Source organism: Colius striatus, chromosome 3, assembly GCF_028858725.1.
Source record: "Colius striatus isolate bColStr4 chromosome 3, bColStr4.1.hap1, whole genome shotgun sequence".
Lineage (NCBI taxonomy): Eukaryota > Metazoa > Chordata > Aves > Coliiformes > Coliidae > Colius > Colius striatus.
Window position 1 is genome coordinate 97,850,131 of NC_084761.1, and position 23,117 is coordinate 97,873,247.

At 42.0% G+C, this 23,117-nt stretch overlaps 1 protein-coding gene across 1 annotated transcript in view; it reads right to left on the reverse strand.

The window, feature by feature from the left end:
- Positions 1–23,117, reverse strand: part of DNAAF9 (dynein axonemal assembly factor 9) — an 87,196-nt gene that overhangs the window by 51,958 nt on the left and 12,121 nt on the right. Inside the window, exons 3-12 of the mRNA XM_061992084.1 lie at positions 17,685–17,804; positions 16,733–16,857; positions 12,127–12,223; positions 10,291–10,397; positions 7,233–7,310; positions 4,977–5,075; positions 4,159–4,214; positions 2,913–3,048; positions 1,252–1,333; positions 170–206 (exon numbers count right to left, since the gene is read on the reverse strand). Coding sequence (XP_061848068.1) covers positions 170–206; positions 1,252–1,333; positions 2,913–3,048; positions 4,159–4,214; positions 4,977–5,075; positions 7,233–7,310; positions 10,291–10,397; positions 12,127–12,223; positions 16,733–16,857; positions 17,685–17,804 — 937 coding nt within the window. The remainder of the gene's footprint in view (positions 1–169; positions 207–1,251; positions 1,334–2,912; positions 3,049–4,158; positions 4,215–4,976; positions 5,076–7,232; positions 7,311–10,290; positions 10,398–12,126; positions 12,224–16,732; positions 16,858–17,684; positions 17,805–23,117) is intronic.

A 23,117-nucleotide genomic window follows, 5' to 3' on the forward strand; every position in this document is an offset into this window, starting at 1 on the left:
CCAGTTTGCTTGTTGAAACCCTCAGTGAAACCTCTCACATCTAAGTCACTAAATGAAAACGTAGCTCTACAAATGCCAACAGCCACTGCTGACTAAAAGCGGTTTCCACCTAGTGCCACAAGGTAGGAAGGGTGAAGAGTTAAGGAATAATAAAGAGTTGGCAGCTTACACTTGATCAGCTTGCTTGTGCATCTCCTTGTCATTTCCTGTATTAAAACCAAAAATGTTTGGTTTAAACACCTGCAGAAGCGTTTGCACAGAACTCCTTGGGCATGACATTGCTGCTGCTTATCTTATGGAACATTTCTCCAGTCTTTTACATAACTGCAGTTTCTTTGCACATTTTATAACCAGCAAAGCACAGGTTAACTTATACCAGTACAAGACTAAGACCTGCATCCCCTAAAACCAGCAGAACAAAGATCCTTCTCACTCTGTACACTGTCCCCAAAAAGCCCAGTGAAAAAGCACAGCTACAGCAAATATATGCTATAATTCCTTCCATTTTACAAGTCTCTTCTGATACTCTCTCAGCTGGATATGGTTTCAAGATATACAATAACCCTAAGGAAACTGGCTTTATCCATGGACTCATGCAGCCATTTCAAATGGGTAAGAAAGCTCTGTCAGCTTTCACACAGCTTGTTTTTATTGGGTAAAGCAGCTGTTATGAACACACTAGATAGGATCCAAACCAGAGGATAAAGGATAAAAGTCAAAGAATTGTCTCTATCCTTTCAAAAGTCCTCAGGCTTATTTGACAACCATCACTTGGAATCACTGTATTTTTGGGGACTGATTTTTTCTATCAGCCTGTCTGGAATATGGACTTAAATGTTCATCTACTATTACCTGTGTGACCTGATCTAGGTGGTCCTGCTTTAGCAAGGGGTTTGGACCACATGATCTCTAAAGGTCCCTCCCAGCTTGTACCATTCTATGACTCCTATGACTTGTAAAAGTCCTGCATGCTCAGCTTCTATCTTCACACTGCACCCTGCTGCAAACACAAACACATTTCTTGACCTTTGAATGATTCTTTGGGAATATCTGACACAGGAAGGTAGGATGTGCCATGGAACAATGTTCTGCTGGGATTTCATGCACTGCCTGCAGAACTACACAGTACCAACCACTCTATGGCCTAATGCTTATCAAGGAATCAAAGTCATCCTTTAATGGACACAAAATTGAGATAACCAATAAGAATAACTGCCTTAAATTACAGATGGGTATTTTTGATGTACTTACCCAGGAAAGGGACGTGAGTGGTTCCAAAAAAATAGGTCCTTGAACAAGCCAGGGGTCCTTTTGGAGACACACACTGCACTACCTAGTTGTCAGTGTTAATGAGATACAAGAAGGGCTTAGTAACAATACAGTGGTGCAACAACAACAAGCTAAGATCCCTTACATTTTCTAATCACTGACACACTACAGGAAGCGTACAACACAGACTTAACTGGATTTTAAAACAGCAACTTACGTTTTCAAAGGTCTATTTCACTTTTGACTTGACCTGAATGGTTGAAAGACTTTGGGAAGGAGATGAGCTCTGACTTCCATAAGCGTTAAGCATGTGTTTCTCAATTTCCTATGCCAACTGCTCTTTTTTCACGAAGAGGAAAGTGTGTCAGGTTCCCAAAACTATGCTTGCACTTGGTCTTATTTACTATTTTCATGACACCCTATTAAAACAGTATCACCTGTACCTGTAAACAAACCACCTTTTTAGGAACAAGGTCAGAATCTGAGGACAACAGTTGGAGCAAGTACAGCAGAACAAGAGTGTACTTGCGTTTTGAAAGACATCAGATGGTCTTAGTGGGAACATCAAGGAGGGGAGGAGAAAATCACACCAAAAATGGATGAAATAGGGTTAGAGAGAACAGAAATGAGAGGATGAGATTGCACCAGGATGCTAAAACAATCCTCTCTCAGGCTTGTGACACACACAACGTGTCCAGAATCCGGACATCCATCCATCCCTAAGGCAACTACACATGAAATGCTGTGGTGACAAGTTCATCATCTCACTCCCTCAGTCACACGTTCACCCCACGATGGCCTGGACTCAGCCACATCCATCTCCTCAGCAGCACAGACTTTGGACTCGCACAACTGCCAGACGCTCCCCAGAGCGTCAGGGAGAGCTACACACTGCAATCTGCACGCTACCTCTCCTCCTTGGCTGTGTGTTACCTTCTTGATGCACCCAGCCCAGCCAGCCAGAGGATGTGAATTCCCTGGGGTCTCTTCCCCAGTTGCGGCCCCTGCGCGGTGGTGCAACAAGCCAGCGACCTCATCATTATGTTTTAAAACTAAGCTTTTACTTGAAAATGGAAACAAGTTAATCTTACAACTTAAATCTCAACATTCCCTGGAACACCAGAAAAAGAGTTGCAGAGTTTATGAACTGTTTGGTTGGTGAAGCAAACGCTGACATTTCAATATACACAAGCACCCTGTGTCTGTTCACAAAGCTGTTACCAAAGAAGTGTCTTCTCTTTGCTTTGTTAAGAAAAAGCTCAACAATTCTGATGAAAATCAAAGAGTGAATGTGTATATCACATGCTAACATTCACTGGGACAATGTCCTCACAAAGAGCATTTCCCTCTCCCCCACCCCACACATTTACAGCACTGAAAGCATTTAAATGTTGTCTTTTTGCAGGAGGCCCGAAACGAGATTTTTAACTCCATTGGCAGCCCCTGATTAAACATCCAGTACAGTTTGACTTGGAAAGAGAAAGAAAAAAGGAAATTGGTTCCTTAAATTAATTAAGGTAACATTTGTTTGTAGATGTTAAGAAGAAGTGGGTATTTAACTCAAGTGATGCAGTTTAAGGGCATAGGAAGTACATTAAGAAAACACTGCTTCAAAAGATCAGGTAACTACTTAAAAGCCTTACCATATGCTTAGCAGTGCTTCCACCAAGGCCAGTGTTTCGGACAAGATGACCTTCTGATGGAAAATTAAAGTTACCAGAGTTCAAGTTTTCCTTAGTTGAGTGGCTACCAAACAGAACAAAGGGCTGCCGGCTGGGGCTAAGGAGAAAAGAGGGTATCATCACTGAAAGACTTGAAGAAAACTTACAAACAACAAAAGAAATCAAAGGTTTAAAGCCTGAGGGATCAACACTTGAATTTCTCACTAAAAGAGTAGGAAAAACAACCCCAAACCCAGCAGATCTACATCAGCTGCAGAAAGTTTCCCACTGAAAAGCCCAACCACCAAAGGAAAAAACCCACTTGAATTAACAAGACTATCATTCCTTTCATATATGAGAACATATCTCAAGGCTGATTCACAAATGCTATTAAAGGGTGGGGGTTTCTTTCCTCTTTTTAAAAGTAGATTGCCTTGAAAAGCTGACTGGTTTAAGATGTGCTATCTTGAAAAGCCCTGAAATGACTCTGTTGGAATTAAATGCAACTATTTTGGTTTTATTTCTGGCCTTGGACCAAAACTCAACTGGAGAGGTCAAGGGTTTTCTTTTCATTATTTAAATGCAAACATAGGATGCTGAAAACAATAAAGGACATTGAACTCCACTGTTTAACTCCAGAGAAGATTCTGCAGATGCATTCAAGTAGCTGAGCAACCTTTAATTAGTTCAGGACAGTGGAACATTCAGTTTTACAACATATGACAAACAACCTTCCCCTCTCAATTACAACTCAATGGTAAAATTAAAGAAAGCTGACCTGTATTGCCCAGCATATTGACTAAGATGTGGGTTTGGGGTTTCTTTGCATGTGTGACTCACAGAATTATACTGGCTTCTTCAACCTTTGCATTTTCATTGGGTTTGAGTGTTAGATAAATAGGATCAACGTTTTCAAACACAGCTGACCTGGGTAGTGAGGTCATGAGTTGGTTTAGATATATGACCATGAAGAACGTGATCATAGCAGAATGTACAAGGAGGATGGTTTCAAGCATATTGACTTTGTGTATGTAATAATGACAGCATTAAATACCATGGAAATGTGGCTTATCCTTCCCAGAAGCACCATTGCACGTTAAATATGCAAGGATGAGATGTGGTATACTGAGATGGTCCCAAGAGGAATTATAAGCATCTGGCATCAGAGAGATGGAAATAACATACTGAGGTCTAATGACACAGTTTCCCAGGGAATATTGAGTAATACCTGTTATCTGTTATATGGCTTGAGATCATTCCGTGACTGAAATAACTTCTGAAAGGCTGTGAAGAATTGGGGAAAAAAAACCAAAACCAAGTAAATGAACAGGAAGTTTGATGTATCTCAGTAGCATTAAGGATAAACCTGAATTTTCCTTCTCAGGGAAAACTTCTGAACCCTCAAAAACTCCATAAACAAACCCAAACACCATTAAGTCTCACCTATTCTTAAAAAGCAACAGTCGCTACCAAAAAGTACCACGCTATTTTCACCACTGCTGTATGCTGCCAGCAGTTATGCTTAACATTGGACACATGGAACCCCAATTTATTAGGAAGTGCACAGTTTTCACTACAATGGAAGTCAATCTACCTACAAATAGGCATCTGCAAACTTCTGAGAAGCAGCAGAGGCAAAGTCCATCTGTGATGAACTGACTGCAACCCCCCTTCCCCATCCCCTGTGCTTCTGGGGGGGATGAAGGAGAGTCCTGGGCAGAGGGAGGGGTGAAGGAGGTGGTTTAAGATCCAGTTCTATTTCTCATCTCCCTGTTCTGATGGTTCATTAATAAATCAAATTCTTTTCTCCCCAAGCTGAGTCTGTTTGGCTCATGACAGCATTTGCTGAGCGATCTCCCTGTCCTGATCTCCACTCACAAACCTCTTGTTATATTTCTCTCTCCCCTGTCCAGTTTAGGAGGGAGAGTGACAGAACGACTTGGTGGGCACCTGGCACCCAGCCAGGGTTAAACCACCACAGCTGACCATATATTACTTCTGCATGGATGACAGTAGCATTTCAAATGATTACTGAAGCAGCCATACCTCCCCTGCCTGAGATTCTGATAGTTCCAGAATGAAGGGAATTTCAGTATCAAAATTAGCAAAGAAGTTGGTCCATTGATGTTCAAAAATCATTAGATCCTGGAAGGGAAAAATATAACATTACTGAGTAATCCAAATTCCTTTAGGACAACACAGATCCCATTTCCCTATGCAGTACAGAAAATACCCTGCCCAGTGAAACAGTAAGTACAAGAAAATACACAACCTTCTGTTGGACTTTATCTTCTCTGGGTGTTTAGCTTTTTGTTTGTTTGGGCTTGTGGAGGGTTTTTTTGAGAGAAGGAAAAGGACCAGAGCCCCACACTATCTGCTGTTAACTGAAGGAATTACACTGTTCTGAGATTACTCCTACCCCAGACCTCATGTTTCCCATGAGACTTCCAAAACGAACACTTGGACAGCTTTCTTGTTAATAGTTTTTAAATCTGAATATGGTTCTGTATTAATTTGTATCTGACATTAAGTAAATCTATGGACATGAGGGACAGGGAAGGGGATTTGTAAAGCTCATGACAGTCGTTTATCTGCAGTAGCAGAAAAAAAATGGTGAAGTGGAAAAGGAAACATCAGTAACATCTCATTAAAGCAGAACAGAAAAGGAAGGTGACTACAGGTAGGTGTTGCATTCAAATTCATGAAGAAGATCAGAGATCAATAAAAAGGAAAGAGTGTATTACGATGATAAAGTGGGAATCTTACAGGACTAGGTCATTTTCAAATGCTCTCAAGATCACTTTCAGTTACTTGTCACATAATAACTTGGAAGATGAGAGACATCCTGGTTTTAGAAAGTGGAGTTTCATATATATATATATATATGAGGCAAAACCAGAACTATGATTTCAACCATCATGTAAGTATTATACAGGATTTTACTTTCCATTAATGGAGCAATGAATGGAATTCAGAAGGTGAAGGCTCATGAAATCTCACAAGCCTTCCAAAATACTAATAGAGCCTATCTTAGAGGTTTAAAATAAAGGTTTACATTTAGAAACTAGAGCTGGAGAATATCCCATTCTCAAATAAGCTTTTCATAGTAGCCAAGAGCTAAAAAGTGCTTTTGTCAGGTTTTCTGGAACATGCCAACGCTGTAACAAACATTCTTTTAATTCCCAAGTAGAGTTCAAATCAGAACTTGCTGAAATCAAAGCTTTGTTAACAAAAGAACTATAAACACAGATTAGCTTCAAATGGATTTGAAGGTCATTTCACTTAATCCTCACTGAGAAAATTAATCATTTTTAAAAGCCTCAACTTCTGTGAAACCAGAGGTGTATGAAAATCTCCATAATTCTTCCCCAGAAAGTTTCAAGTCAGTTGAACAACAACTTTCAGGTTTAAAACAGGATACATAAGTCTCTTTTAGGCTAGACTTAGCAGGTTAAAGAAAAGTCACAGAATCAGAATCTCAAGGGTTGGAAGGGAGCTCAAAAGCTCATCCAGTGCAACCCCTCTGCCAGAGTGGGACCACCCAGAGTAGGTCACACAGGAACCCCCAAACATTTATCTCACCTCCACAGGAAGGGAGAAGTATGAGAGTGACTCTTTAGACTGACATCTCCTTCAACTGTGACATTTTCATTACAGCAGTTGATTAAACAACCAAATTGGTGTGAACTACCAATATCTTACTAATGAAGAATACTTACTGCTGAACTTGTTACATATTAATAGCCCACTTGGCTGCCAAGCAAGAAACTGAGATATTAACAATAATGTGTATTAATAACTCAGACGTTGTTTCTCCTCTAGCACTGAGATCAGACCATCACATGAAAATGAGGAATGACTTCCCACTGTATGCTTGTACTTAGCACAGCATCAGGGCAGCCACTGTGTGTCACTGTTACCCATTTAAAGTAGTTTCAAAGCAACCATAAAGCGGTTTGGTTGGTTTTTTCCTCCAGGAATGGCTGTATATTGAAGTGGATTATTTCTTTCCCTCCCTTGTTGCAACAAGGAGGATTAACACACACAAGCACACCAACACTCTGTACTTTGCACACTGTTCTCTGACTCACATCAACTAGAAAATAAATCTGTAGGAGTGTTTCAGAAAAAGCAAGAAAGCCAAGACAAGTTGTTTTAAATGTCTTGCAGGTTTTGAGGGAAGGAAAGAGACCCTGCAAACAACAGGGTGCAAAGCCAGGAGGTTAAGCTTAAAAACAAAAGCACAGCTTTGCTCTGCAGTGACAGTAAAACTAATTGATTCACAATATTTCCATGTGTTACCTCAAAGAGCAAGTCCTCCAAGGAAGCAGGATCCATTTTGCTGTAAGTCTTCCACAGATCAACACTGACATCCATTAACTGGAAAAGATTTTTGAACACATCTGTGAAATGTACTGTGGAGATTCGGGTTTAAACTGCACTCAGACTGGCAGCGTGCTGCCCAGCCTAACAGTCCTCCTGAAATCTCAACTCAGAACTGCATTTATGCTGCTGCTTACAAAAGAATTGATCAATCCCAGAATCTCAAGGGTTGGAAGGGATCTGGAAAGTTCATCCAGTGCAACCCCCCTGCCAGAGCAGCACCACCTAGAGCAGGGCACACAGGGACTCATCCAGCTGGGTTGGAATGTCTGCAGAGAAGGAGCCTCCACAGCCCATCTGGGCAGCCCCTGCCAGTGCTCCCTCACCTCAACAGGGAACAAGTTTGTCCTTGTGTTGCTTTGGAACCTCTTCTGTTCCAGCTTGTCCTCATTGCCTCTTGTCCTGTCATTGGCCATCCCTGAGAACAGCCTGGCTCCATCCTCCTCACACCCACCCTTGATGGATTTGCAAACATAAATGATATGTAAGTTCTGGATGCTTCAGAGCCTCATCTCCTCACATGATGGTTTCAAGTTTTGCCTGCATCTCTCAAACAAATCATTCCCCAAAGCTGTTGAACTGAGTTAAAGAATAGCATCAGCTGGTGCAAGCAAAAGGGAAAGATCAGTTTTCTGAGACAGGACAGACAAGAGGCAGATTCTTACTCCTACTTAAACCAAGCTAGTTTAACTTAGCAATTAGCAGCACCTTCTTCCCAGTAGTAAGATGATGCATATGAGAACACTATGCAAAAATATAGTCTAAAAAGGATACCTGTGTCTCAATTTTTTGCATTTACAAGGTTCCCAACCACCCACTTAATTAAAAATGCAACACTGACTGCAACTTTCTTAAACCTCTGCTTTACAGATATTCCAGTTACTTGTATTGACATGGCAGTAATAATTTCCCAGACATCACTTATTGGTGCAATAGATTCTCTGGATTACAGCATCTTGAGCAACTCTGACTTCTGTTGTAACAGAGCAGCTCTGTAAAAACATCCATCAATAAGTTCTCATTGTTAGCTTATCTTCAAATCTAACAGCAGAGAGTGCACAGCAGAGGGGAAGTCAGTTTGAGAGGCCCTTTTAATAACAGCAGAAAGATTTGCTTCTAGATCCTTTACAGTGATCCCAAATGTCCTTCCTCCCACAGACTGATGTTTCCTCTCCATCTGTGACATAGAGCAGCTGCCTGACAGCTAATCATGCACAAACAGTTACGTAAAGAGTTAAGAATGCCACTTCCCACTTGAAATCCCCTTATGACTTTCAGGAGGAAGAAAGCAAGAGCCCAAGCTGGAACTGCCTGAATCACCAGAGCTAACAGGCTTGCTTTTAAAAACTGATACTGAGAACTTTCATTGCTCCTTTTTAAGTCTGCAAGAGTTCTGTAAGGACAGCATCAGCTCCCACAATGAAACAGGAGACGCTCTGTCTTTACAAAGTCGGTGCCACACTGTGTCTGCACATTTTCTCCAAGCCTCTACAGACTGATGAAATGAATTGGCAAGGGTAACTAAAGACCCAGACAACTCCTGAACACACAAATCCTCTTTGACTTTTTCCAGACATTGAGGAACACAGAACCAGAGAATCAATGAGGTTGGAAAAGCCCTTTAAGCTCATCGAGTCCAATCATTCCCCCAGCACTGCCATGGCCCATTAACCCATGGCTTCGGGATCCCTGCAGGGATGGGGACTCCACCATGGCCCTGGGACAAGTCTGGACAGCCCCTTTGGAGAAGAAATTGTTCCCAATCCCCATCTCAGCCCCCCCTGGGGCAACTTGAGGCCATTCCCTCATCTTGTCACTTGTAGCTTAGCAGCAGAGACAACCCCCTGGCCAACCTCCTGTGAGTTTGTTGCAGAGTGCTCCTGTCTCCCCTCAGCCTCCTCCAGGCTGAACACCCCCATTCCCTCAGCCACTCCTCATCAATAGCCCACCCTAGGCTCTTGATGCTTAGGCACATCTCCACAAGGACTGCAATTTGTCTTTAATGGTTTTGGCAACTTCACACCAAGGTTATGGTACCAGTGATGGAATGAAGGAAAAAGAAAGCATGAAGAAAGTGGAAAGAGTACAGTGCTGAGAGAGAATGGCACACTTGAAGTGACATAATAGACTTTTGAGCAAGTGTGTACAGTACTACATGTGATGAGACTTCAACAATGGTACTATTAATTGCTTGGAGTTTTTCCAGTTGTCAGAAGCCAGATAAAGAACATTCTGGCTGTAAAAATGGAGGAGTGACAAGAAAAAAAACAGGCCATCTGCATTTCTGAGGCATAGGTCCAAGAAAAATAAATGCAATAAGCCTCAAACAAGTACATAAATACAAAGCTGTCCTCTGAAGGTGCTGCTAGAGTAGAATTAATAAACAGGCAAATCAAATGACACAATTTGCTCAGAGTGGAAAAGCAAATCATTATTAAACATAGGAGCATTATCCAAAACCCTGACTGTTGCCCTATTCAGCAGGCTGTGATGACCCAAGAATCTGGAATGTTGGTGAGGAAAGTAAATGCATGTCTTGTGTTAAAATCAGTGATATAGGAAATACAACCACTTCTGATTTTCTCAGTTCACTTCAAGGCACTTGTCACTAACCAGCTTCCCTTGCACTGCTCTTGAGGATCTACACCCATCTAGCAGAGCTTAAAAGAGTTTTCCATATAGAGGAGGCTCCAGAAGACAAGAAAAAAGGTCTAAATCACAACAGGGGGGCTTGGGGGATGAGCAAACAGTCATGGTTTATCTAGGACAAAGTGGTGTCTAGCTCATAAGAGTCTCTCAGCAAGACTGTTGTATCTCCATCCTTGCACATTCAAAACTTGGCTTCCTGAAAAACCCACTTGAATTGTGAGTCAGGACTGGATGATCTCAGTAGGTACTTTCCAACTGAAACAAACCCATGCTTCAATTCCTGCTTCAGAATGAAAATGGAAGAAAAAGCAAAAACAGAACTACTCACTTCATATTTCATTGTAAAGAAGCCATCACCCCCGATTCCCTCCAGTGCAAAAGCCTGCACTATTGGCCACTTCTCAACAATGAACATATCAAATATCTGTAGGTGACCTGCAAAGGAAACATTTCACAGAAATATTCTCTCACAAACACTTGGAGTTTAATGTTCTGTGTAATCTGAGATTCTAATAAAGGCTCTCAATGATCCTGTCTTTGTACCACTTACAATCTGTAACTGAAAGAAGACTTTTCTGAAGATGGTAGCTTTAAGAAACTCTTTTTTCCTATATCCCAAATTTTGTCCCTTTTTCCCAGCTATCAGTTGAGTAAAGGAGATTGTGTCTCCCTGCAACTTTCATTCCAGGACTATTTGTCCATTAAAATAATAAACAGGGAGCTTTGCTTACTCTGATTGCTTCAAATATTTGCCCTGAAATAAATTACTCTCAGCATCATCCCCACATTCATGGGGTTTTAAATCAGGGGAGAGGAAGACTCTTCAGCCTGGTACTCATTAGTGAAACTACAAGCCACCTGAAGTGAAGTGTGATTATCATCCTGAAGCTACACACCATCTTCAGATACCTCCTAACAAAGAACCAGCATCCTTCCCCATGCCCCCTATTAACGTGTTTCCAGGCAGTCAGAGCATATCATCCTTTCCTCAAGGGAAGCACCAAAGAATTAGGAACTAAAAAATCCAACTAAAACTGAATTAGCTTGGTTTGGTCTTACATGGTTCAAAGATAGAAAGCAATTATCTTAGCCTTGTTTGCCTGAGGAAGATCAGAAGCACACTTATGCTGCACAGAAGTACACGCACCACGTTGCTTCTGCATTCTTTGTTGTTAGGGACATGTTGCTTTAGTAAATGCTACTTTGCAGAAAGATTACACTGTTCAGATTGCAAGACTGGCTACAAACCATAACAGGAAGTCATGCAGGCCAGTGTTTTTCAAGGCTAAAAAAGGAAACTTGCATAACGAAATGTTTATTCTTCCCTTACATAAAGAAGCATTTATCTGGAGCTCCCATCTGAACAGAGAACTTCTGTAGCAGCACAACACACTTCTCTGAATGCAAATGATTTCTTTGCCTCATGCTGTGAGCATTCACTCTTCAGATGAAGTCTAAGGGCTTACATTTTTCAGAATTAAATCCACCTCAAGTGAAAAAAGAGGCTAAAATCATAGAATCACAGAATGGTGGGGGTTGGAAGGGACCTTTAGAGCTCATCCAGTCCAACCCCCTGCAGAAGCAGGGTCACCTAGATCAGGTCACACAGGAACGTGTCCAGGTGGGTCTTGAAGAGCTCCAAGGAAGGAGCCTCCACACCCCCTCTGGGCAGCCTGTGCCAGGGCTCCCTCATCTGAACAGTGAAACGGTTTGTTCTTATGTTTAAGTGGAACTTTTTGTGTTCCAGCTTCATCCCATCACCCCTTGTCCTGTTACTATCTACTATAGAACAAAGGGATGTCCCAACCTCCTGACACCCATCTCCTGCCACCCAACCTCCTAACACCCAACCTTTAGATATTTATAAATGTTAATAAGATCCCCCCCTCAGTCCCCTCTTCTCCAGACTAAACAGCCCCAGCTCCTGCAGCCTTTCCTCATATGAAAGATGCTCCAGTCCCCTCAGCATCTTGGTGTCCCTGCACTGGCCTCTCTCCAGCACTTCCCTGTCCCTCTGGAGCTGGGGAGCCCAGAAGAAAAAAAGGAAACTATTGACATATTAGTCCTCAGTTCTCTACCAAAGGCAAGGAAATCTTCATTCCCTGAAGTGAATGACTTGCATGCTGCAAAACACTTCAGACTCTCAAGCATCAGTCTGACTCACCTTGGCAGCTGTACGGAATACCGATGCGACTGCAATCTCGAACCATGTCTACAAAGCTGGAAATCTTGAATTCCTCTGCAGCTTCCTCATCTTCATACTGAAAGAAGCCATTTAAAACCAAATTAGGCATGTCTAATTGGAATGTTGCTTTTGCACTAAAGAGAATATGGATTGTGCTGTTTGCATTTCAAAGCAAATGTTGTGTAACCCACTAAAATATTACCCAGAGCTCCCAGAAGCTAAAAAAAACTCATTAATCTCTATAGTTTGGAAACTCCATCATGGGGGAGAGATATCAAGCCAATTGAAATGGTTCCTTTAAAAATCAAACCTGAGGTTTTTAATGAGCTCATCAAATGACATAAATATATACTTAATTTTCAGCTTTCAGTGATGTCTTTCAACATCATCTACAAGATTCTAGGCAGGTTTTAAACAATAGAAGGTATTTTGAGAGTATCAACTCATGTGCCACAGAAATCTTGCCAGAGAAACATTACCAACTTAACAACATTGAACTAGGAAAGCCAACTAATATGTCTCAGGTCACAGACTAAGCAATGAGAACAAACTTGCTTTCTGAGGGGAGGTATATGTAGAGAAAGGAGGAAAGAGGAGACACCACCATGAAACAATATCTTGCAGTTTCCCACTAGTCACAGGCTGAAGTTGACTGAAGGCTTCAGCAGAATGCAGAGCAAGAGTGAGGAACAAATATCACAGAATCTCAAGAGTTGGAAGGGACCTGGAAAGCTCATGAAGTGCAACCCCCCTGCCAGAGCAGCACCACCTAGAGCAGGGCACACAGGGACTCATCCAGCTGGGTTGGAATGTCTCCAGAGAAGGAGCCTCCACAGCCCATCTGGGCAGCCCCTGCCAGTGCTCCCTCACCTCAACAGGGAACAACTTTGTCCTTGTGTTGCTTTGGAACCTCTTCTGTTGCAGCTTGTCCCCATTGCCCCTTGTCCTATCATTGGCCATCAGTGAGAACAGCCTGGCTCAAAGCAGAACAACTAGACTGAGGAGACAAGTCACACAAAGGTACTTTTTATAGCAGAACAGAAACCTTTAAAATGCTGTCTCATTTTCATCTAAAAAAGAAGTTTAACAGCAAACCTGAAATCCACAGACCTAGCCCTGCTGAATACTTCAAGAGTCATTTGCTTTCTGGAAAGAGATCAGAAACCAGTGGTGTTTTGTCTATTTTATTTTCATTTCTTTTTACATCCAGTGCTCTGAACTTAATATCAAGGTATATTAGATGCTTATGAACTTCTTGTACACAGCTGTTGTGAGCTCCAGGCTACACCCAACAAATTTATTTTAAGAACAAGTTCTTTTAAGACAAGCCTGAATTTAAGATGCAGCCCAAGTTCCTTCATGATGTATTCTTTCCTCAATCCCAGGAAGCCAGATCAAAGTCTCAGTTCCAAGCCAAGCCCTAAACAACTGCCTGTTTCTCAAGGCTTATAATGCCATGAGAATAAAAACTTGGGTTTTGGCAAGGTGCTAAAGGCTTGCTCACTATCTGCTGTTGCAAGTATAAATACAGCCTGTTCCATGGTGACATCCATAAAGCCTACATGGTGTGCATGAGATTTCAGTGCTTTGGCATTCCTTCATAAAATGTTTTTTTCTTCCAATAACTAGCATTTGCACTTTGATTGGAATGGTGTAGTTAAAGGCAAGAAGGAAAGAAGAAAAGAAAGAGAGGCTATAGGTTTTGCCACATTCAACAGGAGCTGCAGAGCCAGGTATGCCATTCCTTTCTTGATTGTTAAAGCTCTGGAGCTCTTTTGGTTTCATTTCTATAAAAGCAAGTAAAAGTTATTTGTATCACTAAAGAAAAAAAAGCTTAAAAGTCACTAGAAGTAATGCTCTGTAAACATGATGCACTTAAAGCTGACACAGCAATGTGGTTTGGTTTCTCTTTCAGAAGTTGTCTATGACACTTGTCATTCTTCTGCATTAGGAGTGTGACTGGAACTGCATCACTCAGCTTATTCAAATGAGACAGCAATGAAGTAAAGTTTGTATCTGCAGCTACAGAAATCGAACTTCTCCATTTGTTTCCAAAAATAGCAAGGCTTATGGTTTACCTTTCTAGTTACACCATTATTTCAAGCCAGTATTCTGTGGTTAAGGTTAGTACATGCCACAATAAATTGCAGAAAAGCCCATAAGCTGATATGGCTGGAAATTCAAGAGCTGAGACGGCAGTTGTGCCAGCAAGAGTGTGCTCACAACGACTCTGCTCTTGATTCCAAAATGCAGATGTTTTACCACCATCAGGTATCCTTCAAAGGTTTGCACTTTCAGGAGGGATTTTGGCAACAGAAAAAGCTTACAAAGCCAGGCTTTAGATTTTGTTATGGCATGCTTTGACCTGCAGTTCAGCTGCTTACACCTTAACAAGAAGTAATCACCGTCCTGTACGCAGCAGTCATCAGATCATATCTAGAACACTACATTCAACATTGGGACTCACATCTGAGTAAGACAAACTGGAACAAGTTCAGTGGAGGGCCATCACAATGATTGAGAACCACAGAATGGCTGAGGTTGGAAAAGACCTTTAAGCTCATCAAGTCCAACTGTTCCCCCAGCACTGCCATGGGCATCACAAACCCATGGCCCTCAGTCATAGCTTCAAGGCTTTGGGATCCCGCCAGGGATGGGACTCCATCATGGCCCTGGGCAGCCTGGGACAGGGCTAGAAGCCCTTTGAGGAAGAAATTTTTCTCAGTCTCCAATCTAAACCTCTCCTGGCACAACTTGAGGCCATTTCCTCTTGTTCTATCATTCACAATGGGAGCAGAGACTGACCCCCCATCTCACTCCAGCCCCCTGTCAGGGAGTTGCAGAGAGCGCTCCTGTCTCCCCTCAGTCTCCTTCAGGCTGAACAGCCCCAGGTCCCACAGCCTTTCCTCATCAGGAAGATGCTCCAGTCCCCTCAGCATCTTGGTGTCCCTGCACTGGCCTCTCTCCAGCACTTCCCTGTCCCTCTGCAGCTGGGGAGCCCAGAACTGGGCACAGGACTCCAGATGAGGCCTCAGCAGCTCCGGCAGAGCAGAGAGGGAGGAGCTGTCCAACACCCACAAAAACATTACTGAGATGGTGAAGCCAGGCCCTTGGCAGTGGTCTGCAGAGGCACATGCATGACAAAGGGCATGATTTAAAACAAGAAAGGTCCAGGCTGGATCAAAGCAAACCCTTTTTCATTATTAGGACAGCCAGGTAATGGAGCAGATAGCCAAGGGAAGTTCTGCAGTCATCAGCCCTGGATCCTTTCAACATCCAAATGCAAAAAAGCCCGAGTAACCTGACCTGATGTCAGCACTCACCCTGCCTCAAGCAGGAGATTGGACAACACGCTCTCCAGTGGCCTCTTCTAACCTCAATTATTTCATAATTCTGTGATCTAAACTATCAAACAGCCACATGAAAACACAATCAATCCAACATTAAGTCTGACCACTTTCAATATGGAAATTCGAGGGAACTTCAGGTTTCTCTTCCTGACCTCCCCATTCATTTTTCCACCAGGTTTCTTAACCCACTCCCTCCAGACTTCAGTGTAATTCTGATTCAGAAAAAGGAACTGTGCAGAACTGAATAGAATCACAGAATGGTGGGGTTGGAAGGGAGCTTTAGAGCTCATCCAGTCCAACCCCCTGCAGAAGCAGCTCCCACCTAGATCAGGTCACACAGGAACGTGTCCAGGTGGGTTTTGAAGACCTCCAAGGAAGGAGCCTCCACAACCCCTCTGGGCAGCCTGTGCCAGGGCTCCCTCACCCTGACAGTGAAATAGTTTTATCTTATGTTTAAATGGAACCTTTTGTGTTCCAGCTTCATCCCATCACCCCTTGTCCTGTTGCTAGATATCATAGAAAAAAGGGATGTCCCAATAGGAAGAGAAGTTTCCCATACTGGCCTTTAGGGAGAAGCACTTCCACTCTCAACTGGAATAAAAAGACTCTTACTCTACACTCAGACACACAGTATGTTCAATTTTTACTCCTCTGACATAGTTCACTATGACAAACACAACTTTCCTAAGAATACCTTGACTCTTAAATACAAGATGAAATTCGAGTCATTCATATGGTCCCAAGAAAGTGAGGCTCACAGTTCTTGAAAGCCAGGGTTGAAAGTTCACATGAAAATGCACAATAAAACATCTTGGTTTTAAATGGCTAAGTCATCTTTTCCAATGTTCTAAAGCTGCTGGCAAACAACACATTAAAACTCTGCTTTGGCAGCAAATAAGACTATCATTGGAAATCTCAGTGTTGCCTCTGGTACTTGATTCAGATTTTTCTCACAACACACATGTTTTTCCTTATTAAAAGATCATTGAGTCATGTCAAAACAATAGTAATTAGTGGGAGAGGGGAGCAATTTGTTTTCGTGCTCCAACAAATACAAAGCATTACAAACGTGTTCTTGCACACACTGGCAAAATGATTAATTCTCATATATATTCAGACCACTCTGCTGATGAATATGGAAAAGGAAACAGACTTCTGGAAGGAATGTTAAGACAAACTTCCAGCTTTAGTATCAATTCATTAGCAGTTCCCATCTGCATTCATCTTCCACTTACCTCACTTTCAGTCAGACAGTGAAAATGCAGGTTCCTCCAGTATGCCACATAAGGCAAAAGATGATTATAATTCACTGGGTTACAGTACAGATGGACACTGTCAGGCTTTATTAATATGATTATATCTGCAACAAGCAGAACAAATATTATTCCAGCATCAATATTTCATACACAGAAGAATTACACAGGCACAAAAAAAAATCCTCAGTGAACAGAGAAGACTTTTTCTACCTCATTAAAAGAAGATTGTTCCACCATTTGCATACACAACCCTTCCCCACTTCTTCAGCAAAGAAGAAAAAGAAACAGTTGGCAACCATATAAAGCTCCAAGTACAATGGTACTTCTAACTGTTCCCAACAAGTGTGAGTTCATTCTGAAGGCTTGCAAAGAACTTGCATCAGCCTGTCCTTTGAGAAGCCAAGAGTGTCAGTGCTGAGTCTTTACAGAGCACTCACTAAACTGTAAACTATAGTTACTGTTGCTTGATATTACATCAGAAGGTTGTTCCAACTAAAAGCTAACACTACAGGCTATGGGGCAGATATTCAAAGCTTCATGCAAATAAGGGTGTAATAATCATCTATGAGCATGGTGACTGGCCAGCTTTCAAATGTTATCAAAGTGAGGTAATATGTTCAAGTAAAAGAGAGAGCCCAAGGGTTTTAGAACTCCAGAGGTGTGATCACACAGTAACTGATAACATTTGTACATACATAACATGACTGAACTGGGACTTCTCGTAATGAGTGATAATTATTTAGGTTTAGAATATTGGAGGGAACTTCTGGACAGGGGCCATGTTTGAAGACAAGAGTTCTGCAGTGTGTTTAAGAGCCATTTTTCAGGTGTACATACACAATTAGGCAATTACTGACTTTTGAGGTATGCCTCTTTTTTCTGTCCCACTCGCCCTCCAAAAACAGGTAAATATGTTGAGTGTGTTACTCACCATCAAGAACTTCTTCAGGAAATCCACTTCTTTCAAAGTCATTGTTACTCTGGTTATACAAGCCAAAAAGCAGATAGTTTGCCAGTTCCCTGCAACCTTCATTGTATCGGCTGTCTATTCCTGCAAAAGCAAAACCACACGTCAAGTGGTAAGGGTCCTAACACCAAATACTTGCAAAAGATTGGTGTCTTCCCTAAGAAACAACTTGAAAACAAGGAGTATCAACTCAGTTTCCTTGCACAGGCAGTGGGCATTTATGCCTGCTGAGAAAACAGGATAGGGAAAAGGAGTTTTTGCAAGTTCGTTGCCACACACTGACATTTCACTCTTGACCTAAATCCACAGGCACTGCTCTAAAAAAGTTACATAAGGCTAGTTCTCTGCAGTGCTCTGCACCAACAGAACTTCAGTTTGATCTAGCAATACTAACTTTCAACATCTGTGTGCAGTATGCATTCTAATTAATATGTCCTTGATTGGAGCTTCCTAACAAACTAATCCCATGACCTAAATCTCCTGCTTTAGAATACATGATTAAACATTATCTTATCAGTATGGAGTGCAATCCCTGAGTCACCAGAAAGCCAGTGCAGACTTCTAACAAACCATGAAACAAACCACTCTGGCAAAATGTATGGTAGATGGAACAGCTTCCAAGGAAAGCCCTTCCTGGTCCTTGGGAAAATAAGTCAACCAACTAAAGATTTGGAGCACAAAGTGATATAAGAATGGAAACAGGCCACACATTAAGGAAATGTTTTAATCTCTCTTAAAGACAGTCACAGTCATAATTCCTAATTCTACTGTAATAACTCAGGGTTTCTCCACAAGTAAAACTATGCATGAAGCAGCACCCTTGACATCCACACAACAGAGGTCACCAGTCTGGACTGTTACACAAGTTCTCATAAACATTAACATCAAGTTTTCGAACCAAGTTATATTTGGATACAGTTGGGTGGTTGTCAATAAATCCAGACTCATTAACACTGTCCAGAGGAGGGATTAGTCCACTGACAAAATGATAACACAGCCTGAAGGTCTAGTTTTTGGGACTTGCAGGAGAAAAATACTCAAGAGCCACCTGAATGTCCCAGAAACCGGAACAAACCCCAGGCTCCCATAACTCTGTCCCTTTTTTTAAAGTCAGGCTTCAGTTTTAAAGTGCTAACCAGACACCACAGCTGCATCCAGCTACCAAATCCCACATCTTAACACACTCCCCTGCTTGTGTAGTAACTGGCTTTTGGATAGCTCATGTATTTTCCAAGGTAACAGGTATTTAGTGTAAGGCTGCAGAAGAGACAAATTCAATCACTTCAAATTGTGCTGAAGCTATGAACCTCTGTAATATTGCTCCCTGCTCACAGCTTCATGATTGTCAGCACCAATAACCCACAAAAGCATGACATTCCTTGAACTGTGTAGTGAAAGGGGGAAGCTGCATCACACCTGCCCCAGCTCTCAGCCCTCAAGAACCATCATTCCTCTGCTCTCAAGCTTCTAGCACTGCTTTTCTATTCACACACTTGTCCTTGGAGTACACTCTTTTAAAATGACTCACAATTGTCTGTGTTAGGGGCTATCCCTTGACAAAGGGAGTATCAAGAGCCTTTAGCAGTCAATCTGCAACTGGGTCAGGAGATCAATAAGAAAGCTAAAGAATGCTCAGAGCCAGTCACTCATTTCCCCTCCTGCTGCCATGTTTCTTCTTTGTGGAATAATCTGCTGTACAACCAGTCTGCCCTGGATCTGGAAAATCAGAAACAGAGGGAGTACAAAAGGGGAGGGAGAACATGTTGTCTCTTTTTGCTGTATTCACATTTCCAGTCCCATGAAAACAGACCAATGTCATCTAGAATTCAATGGCAATCAACACACCAACATTGGTGCCAAAGCCCAGGTGGGACTGTAGTTACAATCAAGTGTAGAGACTCCCTTCTTCCAGGAAGCAACTGTCCCATTGTTCTAGGGGACTCAATCTAAACACAGTCTCCTTGGAGTCACACATAGGCTCAGAATGTTAACACACACAATGTCTTGAAGATAATTTGGTTTACTTATTACTTGCCTAACTGAGGCAACTTCTGAAGGCCATCAGATGAGCAATGATCTGGCACAAAGTAAGAGGCAGAGCAGCCCTTTTCAGTGGTAGCATGCTGTTAGATCATTCACTCTGCAAGCAGCATTACTTAGATTTCACAAGCAAACATCACCTATCATGTCAAATCTTAACCTAACAACAACCTGCAGGTCCCAGAGTGTGGATAAAAGAGGCTGTGGCATTTGCACTTTTCCCCATCAGGCTCAGTGCCAAGGTCTCCAAAGCCTCAATAGCCAAGGCAGTGTGCTCAGGGATCAGCTTAACAGAACAACATATAGTGAAGCAGAAGAAGGAATAGGTGATACAAAAGTCTGGAAGATGAGAAGAAAAAGGAGAAAATATCTTCATAAAATAAAAATTAATGACCATTGTTTGAATCACAGAATCTTAAGGGTTGGAATGGACCTCAGAAGCTCATCCAGTGCAATTCCCCTGCCAGAGCAGGACACACAGGAGCTCATCCAGCTGGGTTGGAATGTCTCCAGAGAAGGAGACTCCACAGCCCATCTGGGCAGGTTTTATCTAGGTGCACCAGCTCTTCTCCAGGCTTGAAGCAGATATGTTCAAAGCTAAACAATCAAAACTCTGCTTTTCCAGTTAATGACAGAAAGAGGGGGAAAGAAGACAAAAAGAAGTTGACAAGGGGGGCAGCTGATAAACTTAATTCTTACACCAGAGCACCTGAGTGAATTTATTGCTTGCTAGCACTGTCAGGCCAGCAGAGAAAAGATTAGCTTACCATAAAGGCATTAACTTTGCATAGTTTCATTGGGTTTTTTGGTGTTTTGGTTTTTGTATCCAGTAGAGACAGGGGCTTTTGTGCTGAGGCTTTAATACCGTTCTACAGAAACACAGAGAGTTAAATGAACAGATACATAGCGGAAAATAAACAGGAACCGAAACAATGACAAAGATAAGATACCTCCAGAAAGCATTTTAGGAGCCCTCAACAGAACAATGGGGAAAGCTCTTAATTAGGAAACCCCCACGCCTGTCTCCAGCTGAGATGGGAGTTCACTAACTCCTAGCCTGTTCCCAACTTCTCACAAGGGTGTAGTTAGACAACGGCTCAGCCCAACAGCTCACTGCTGCCCAAAGAGCTGTTCCTGCTCCTTCTGTGCAGTCAGTGCTCCTCTGACCTCTCAGTGAGCTAATTCAGTTTGCTAAATTGGCAGAAAAAGAGTCTGGCCAAATATAGAGGGAAAAAAGTCTGTCTGCTCAGTGAGTGCAAGATATCAACCAAACCCCAGCGCTGACGCAAAACGTGTGTGGGGAGGAAAGAGGTGAAAGGGAAGAGGAGCAGTCTAAGGGCAGGATGAGACTTCCCTGTTGTGCTGAGTAGTCTTCAGCTCAGCCACCTCTCGTATCTGTGATTTCACACTTGCTAAGCTGACATAAACACTGTAGGTTTAAAAAAAGTCCTCCTTTTGACCCAGTCATACATTTCTGACACAGCCCTGAGTGTGTCAGAACACTGTAACACAATAATCCCATTATCCTATAACACATTACATGGCCATGTGTGATCTAAGAACACCAGGGAGGTAGCAAGAAGGTGAAGGGCTGGAGAGATGAGACAGATCACCATTAGACATTTGCCCAAACCCAAAAGGCAGTCGTGGAACTGCCATCAGAAGTGGCAGAATAATCATTACAATAGCCTCTGTTTGGCAAGGGATGAACAATTGGTGCAGTGTACTAAAGGCTGGCAAGGGTTTTCCATCCTACAAGCAAGAGCTCTGTGTATGATGGATCTAATGGAGAAAAAAAACAAAAGATACCCAAAAAAGTAGTACTTCATGAACAGAAGCAAGATAAAATAAAGATGTACTGGTACAGGCTTTAAAGTATTCCTGTTCTGACCAGGATGGATAAGAAGTAAATATGGTCTGTCAATATTCAGTTTAGCTATGTAGAACTGTGAAACTATTTGATCTACAACCAGAACAACCACAACTACAGTCAGATTTATATACACTCTACCTAAACTAAACACACATCCTCAGAAATCTGACCAACTTAATCACCAGTTGAAAACATCAGCTGAAAGGTAAAATGCAAGAAACACCACTGTTAATAAACAGAGTGTAATTAGTTTGAGAAACTGTCTTCTCAGCAGCTTTAACAGCAACATTGTTCAGCTGAGACATCACAGTTACCTGAAGGATGTCTGACATGCCAGCCTTCATGTTTCCTATCAGTTGTGAAGTCTCTTCTCCCCAGCAGAGGATGAAGGAATGCTGCCATTCAACCACTTGAATCCATTTAAATCATAGTAAATAAATAATTGGTCAGTTCTCATTTCTCTTTGGGAATCTCACAGTGCTGCTTTTTACTCCAGTATAAAGATTAACCCACTTGAAGTGAAGCTATGGAAGTTTGTTCCTCACATAAAGCTGAAGGTGAGGGAAATGCAGTAACTCTAGGTCACTGAAGACAGCCAAGTGAAATATCACATGCACTGACTGCAAAAAAAACCCATGGTTGAGTATTTGCTTCCCATACAAGTCAACAGCACTCAATATGTAAGCCTGCCTATTTTTTTGTCACCTGGAACGTGCCTTTGAAGGCAGATTTAATACATTTGTAACAGTGACATGCCTGCTTAATCAGAAGTTATGTGAGAAATCCTGCAGGCTACATTAGACAGGTCAGATTAGGCAACAACAGTCCCATTGTGGGTGCTGAAGGAGATTTGTGCAGAGCCTAATAACAAAACACACAGCCTATACTTCCATAAGAGAAATGCTTATTTATTAAGAGGAATGGTCTTATGCATGGACTTAAATACTCCACATTACACTGAGGATTACACCAAGCAACTTCTCTTGCCTGTCATGCTTTCCCTAAAGCCACACAATGCTTTAAGTGACTATTCTTAGCCTGGGCTTACTGCAGCTTCAGAGTTAACAGTCGAGACACTGTACAGTGTCAATGGTAAGATGGTACAACTTGACACAGTTTTTGAACTTAGACTAGCAACAAAGGCAAAAAACAAGTACTTAATCCTGTATGTTTCATTGGAAGGTTGACACAGTGACCTTCTAGCTGTAAAGTTACTGCTTAGCCAAACACTTCTTCAACTCTTGCCCTAGGCAATGTGGGACAGGAATAGACCAAAAGAGAACTAAGTTATACACACTGACAGATTTTTGGGGCTCCAGTAAATGGACTTCTTTGAGTTCTCTTGCTACATCATTAAACAAAACCTCTAAAACACCAGGCTGTTGTATCATTTCTCAATGCAGGCCTGTTACCATACAGGGCTTCTTTCAGGATTCCTTCATCTTTAGCTGTAATACATTATTTAAACAGTCATTCTTCTTTCA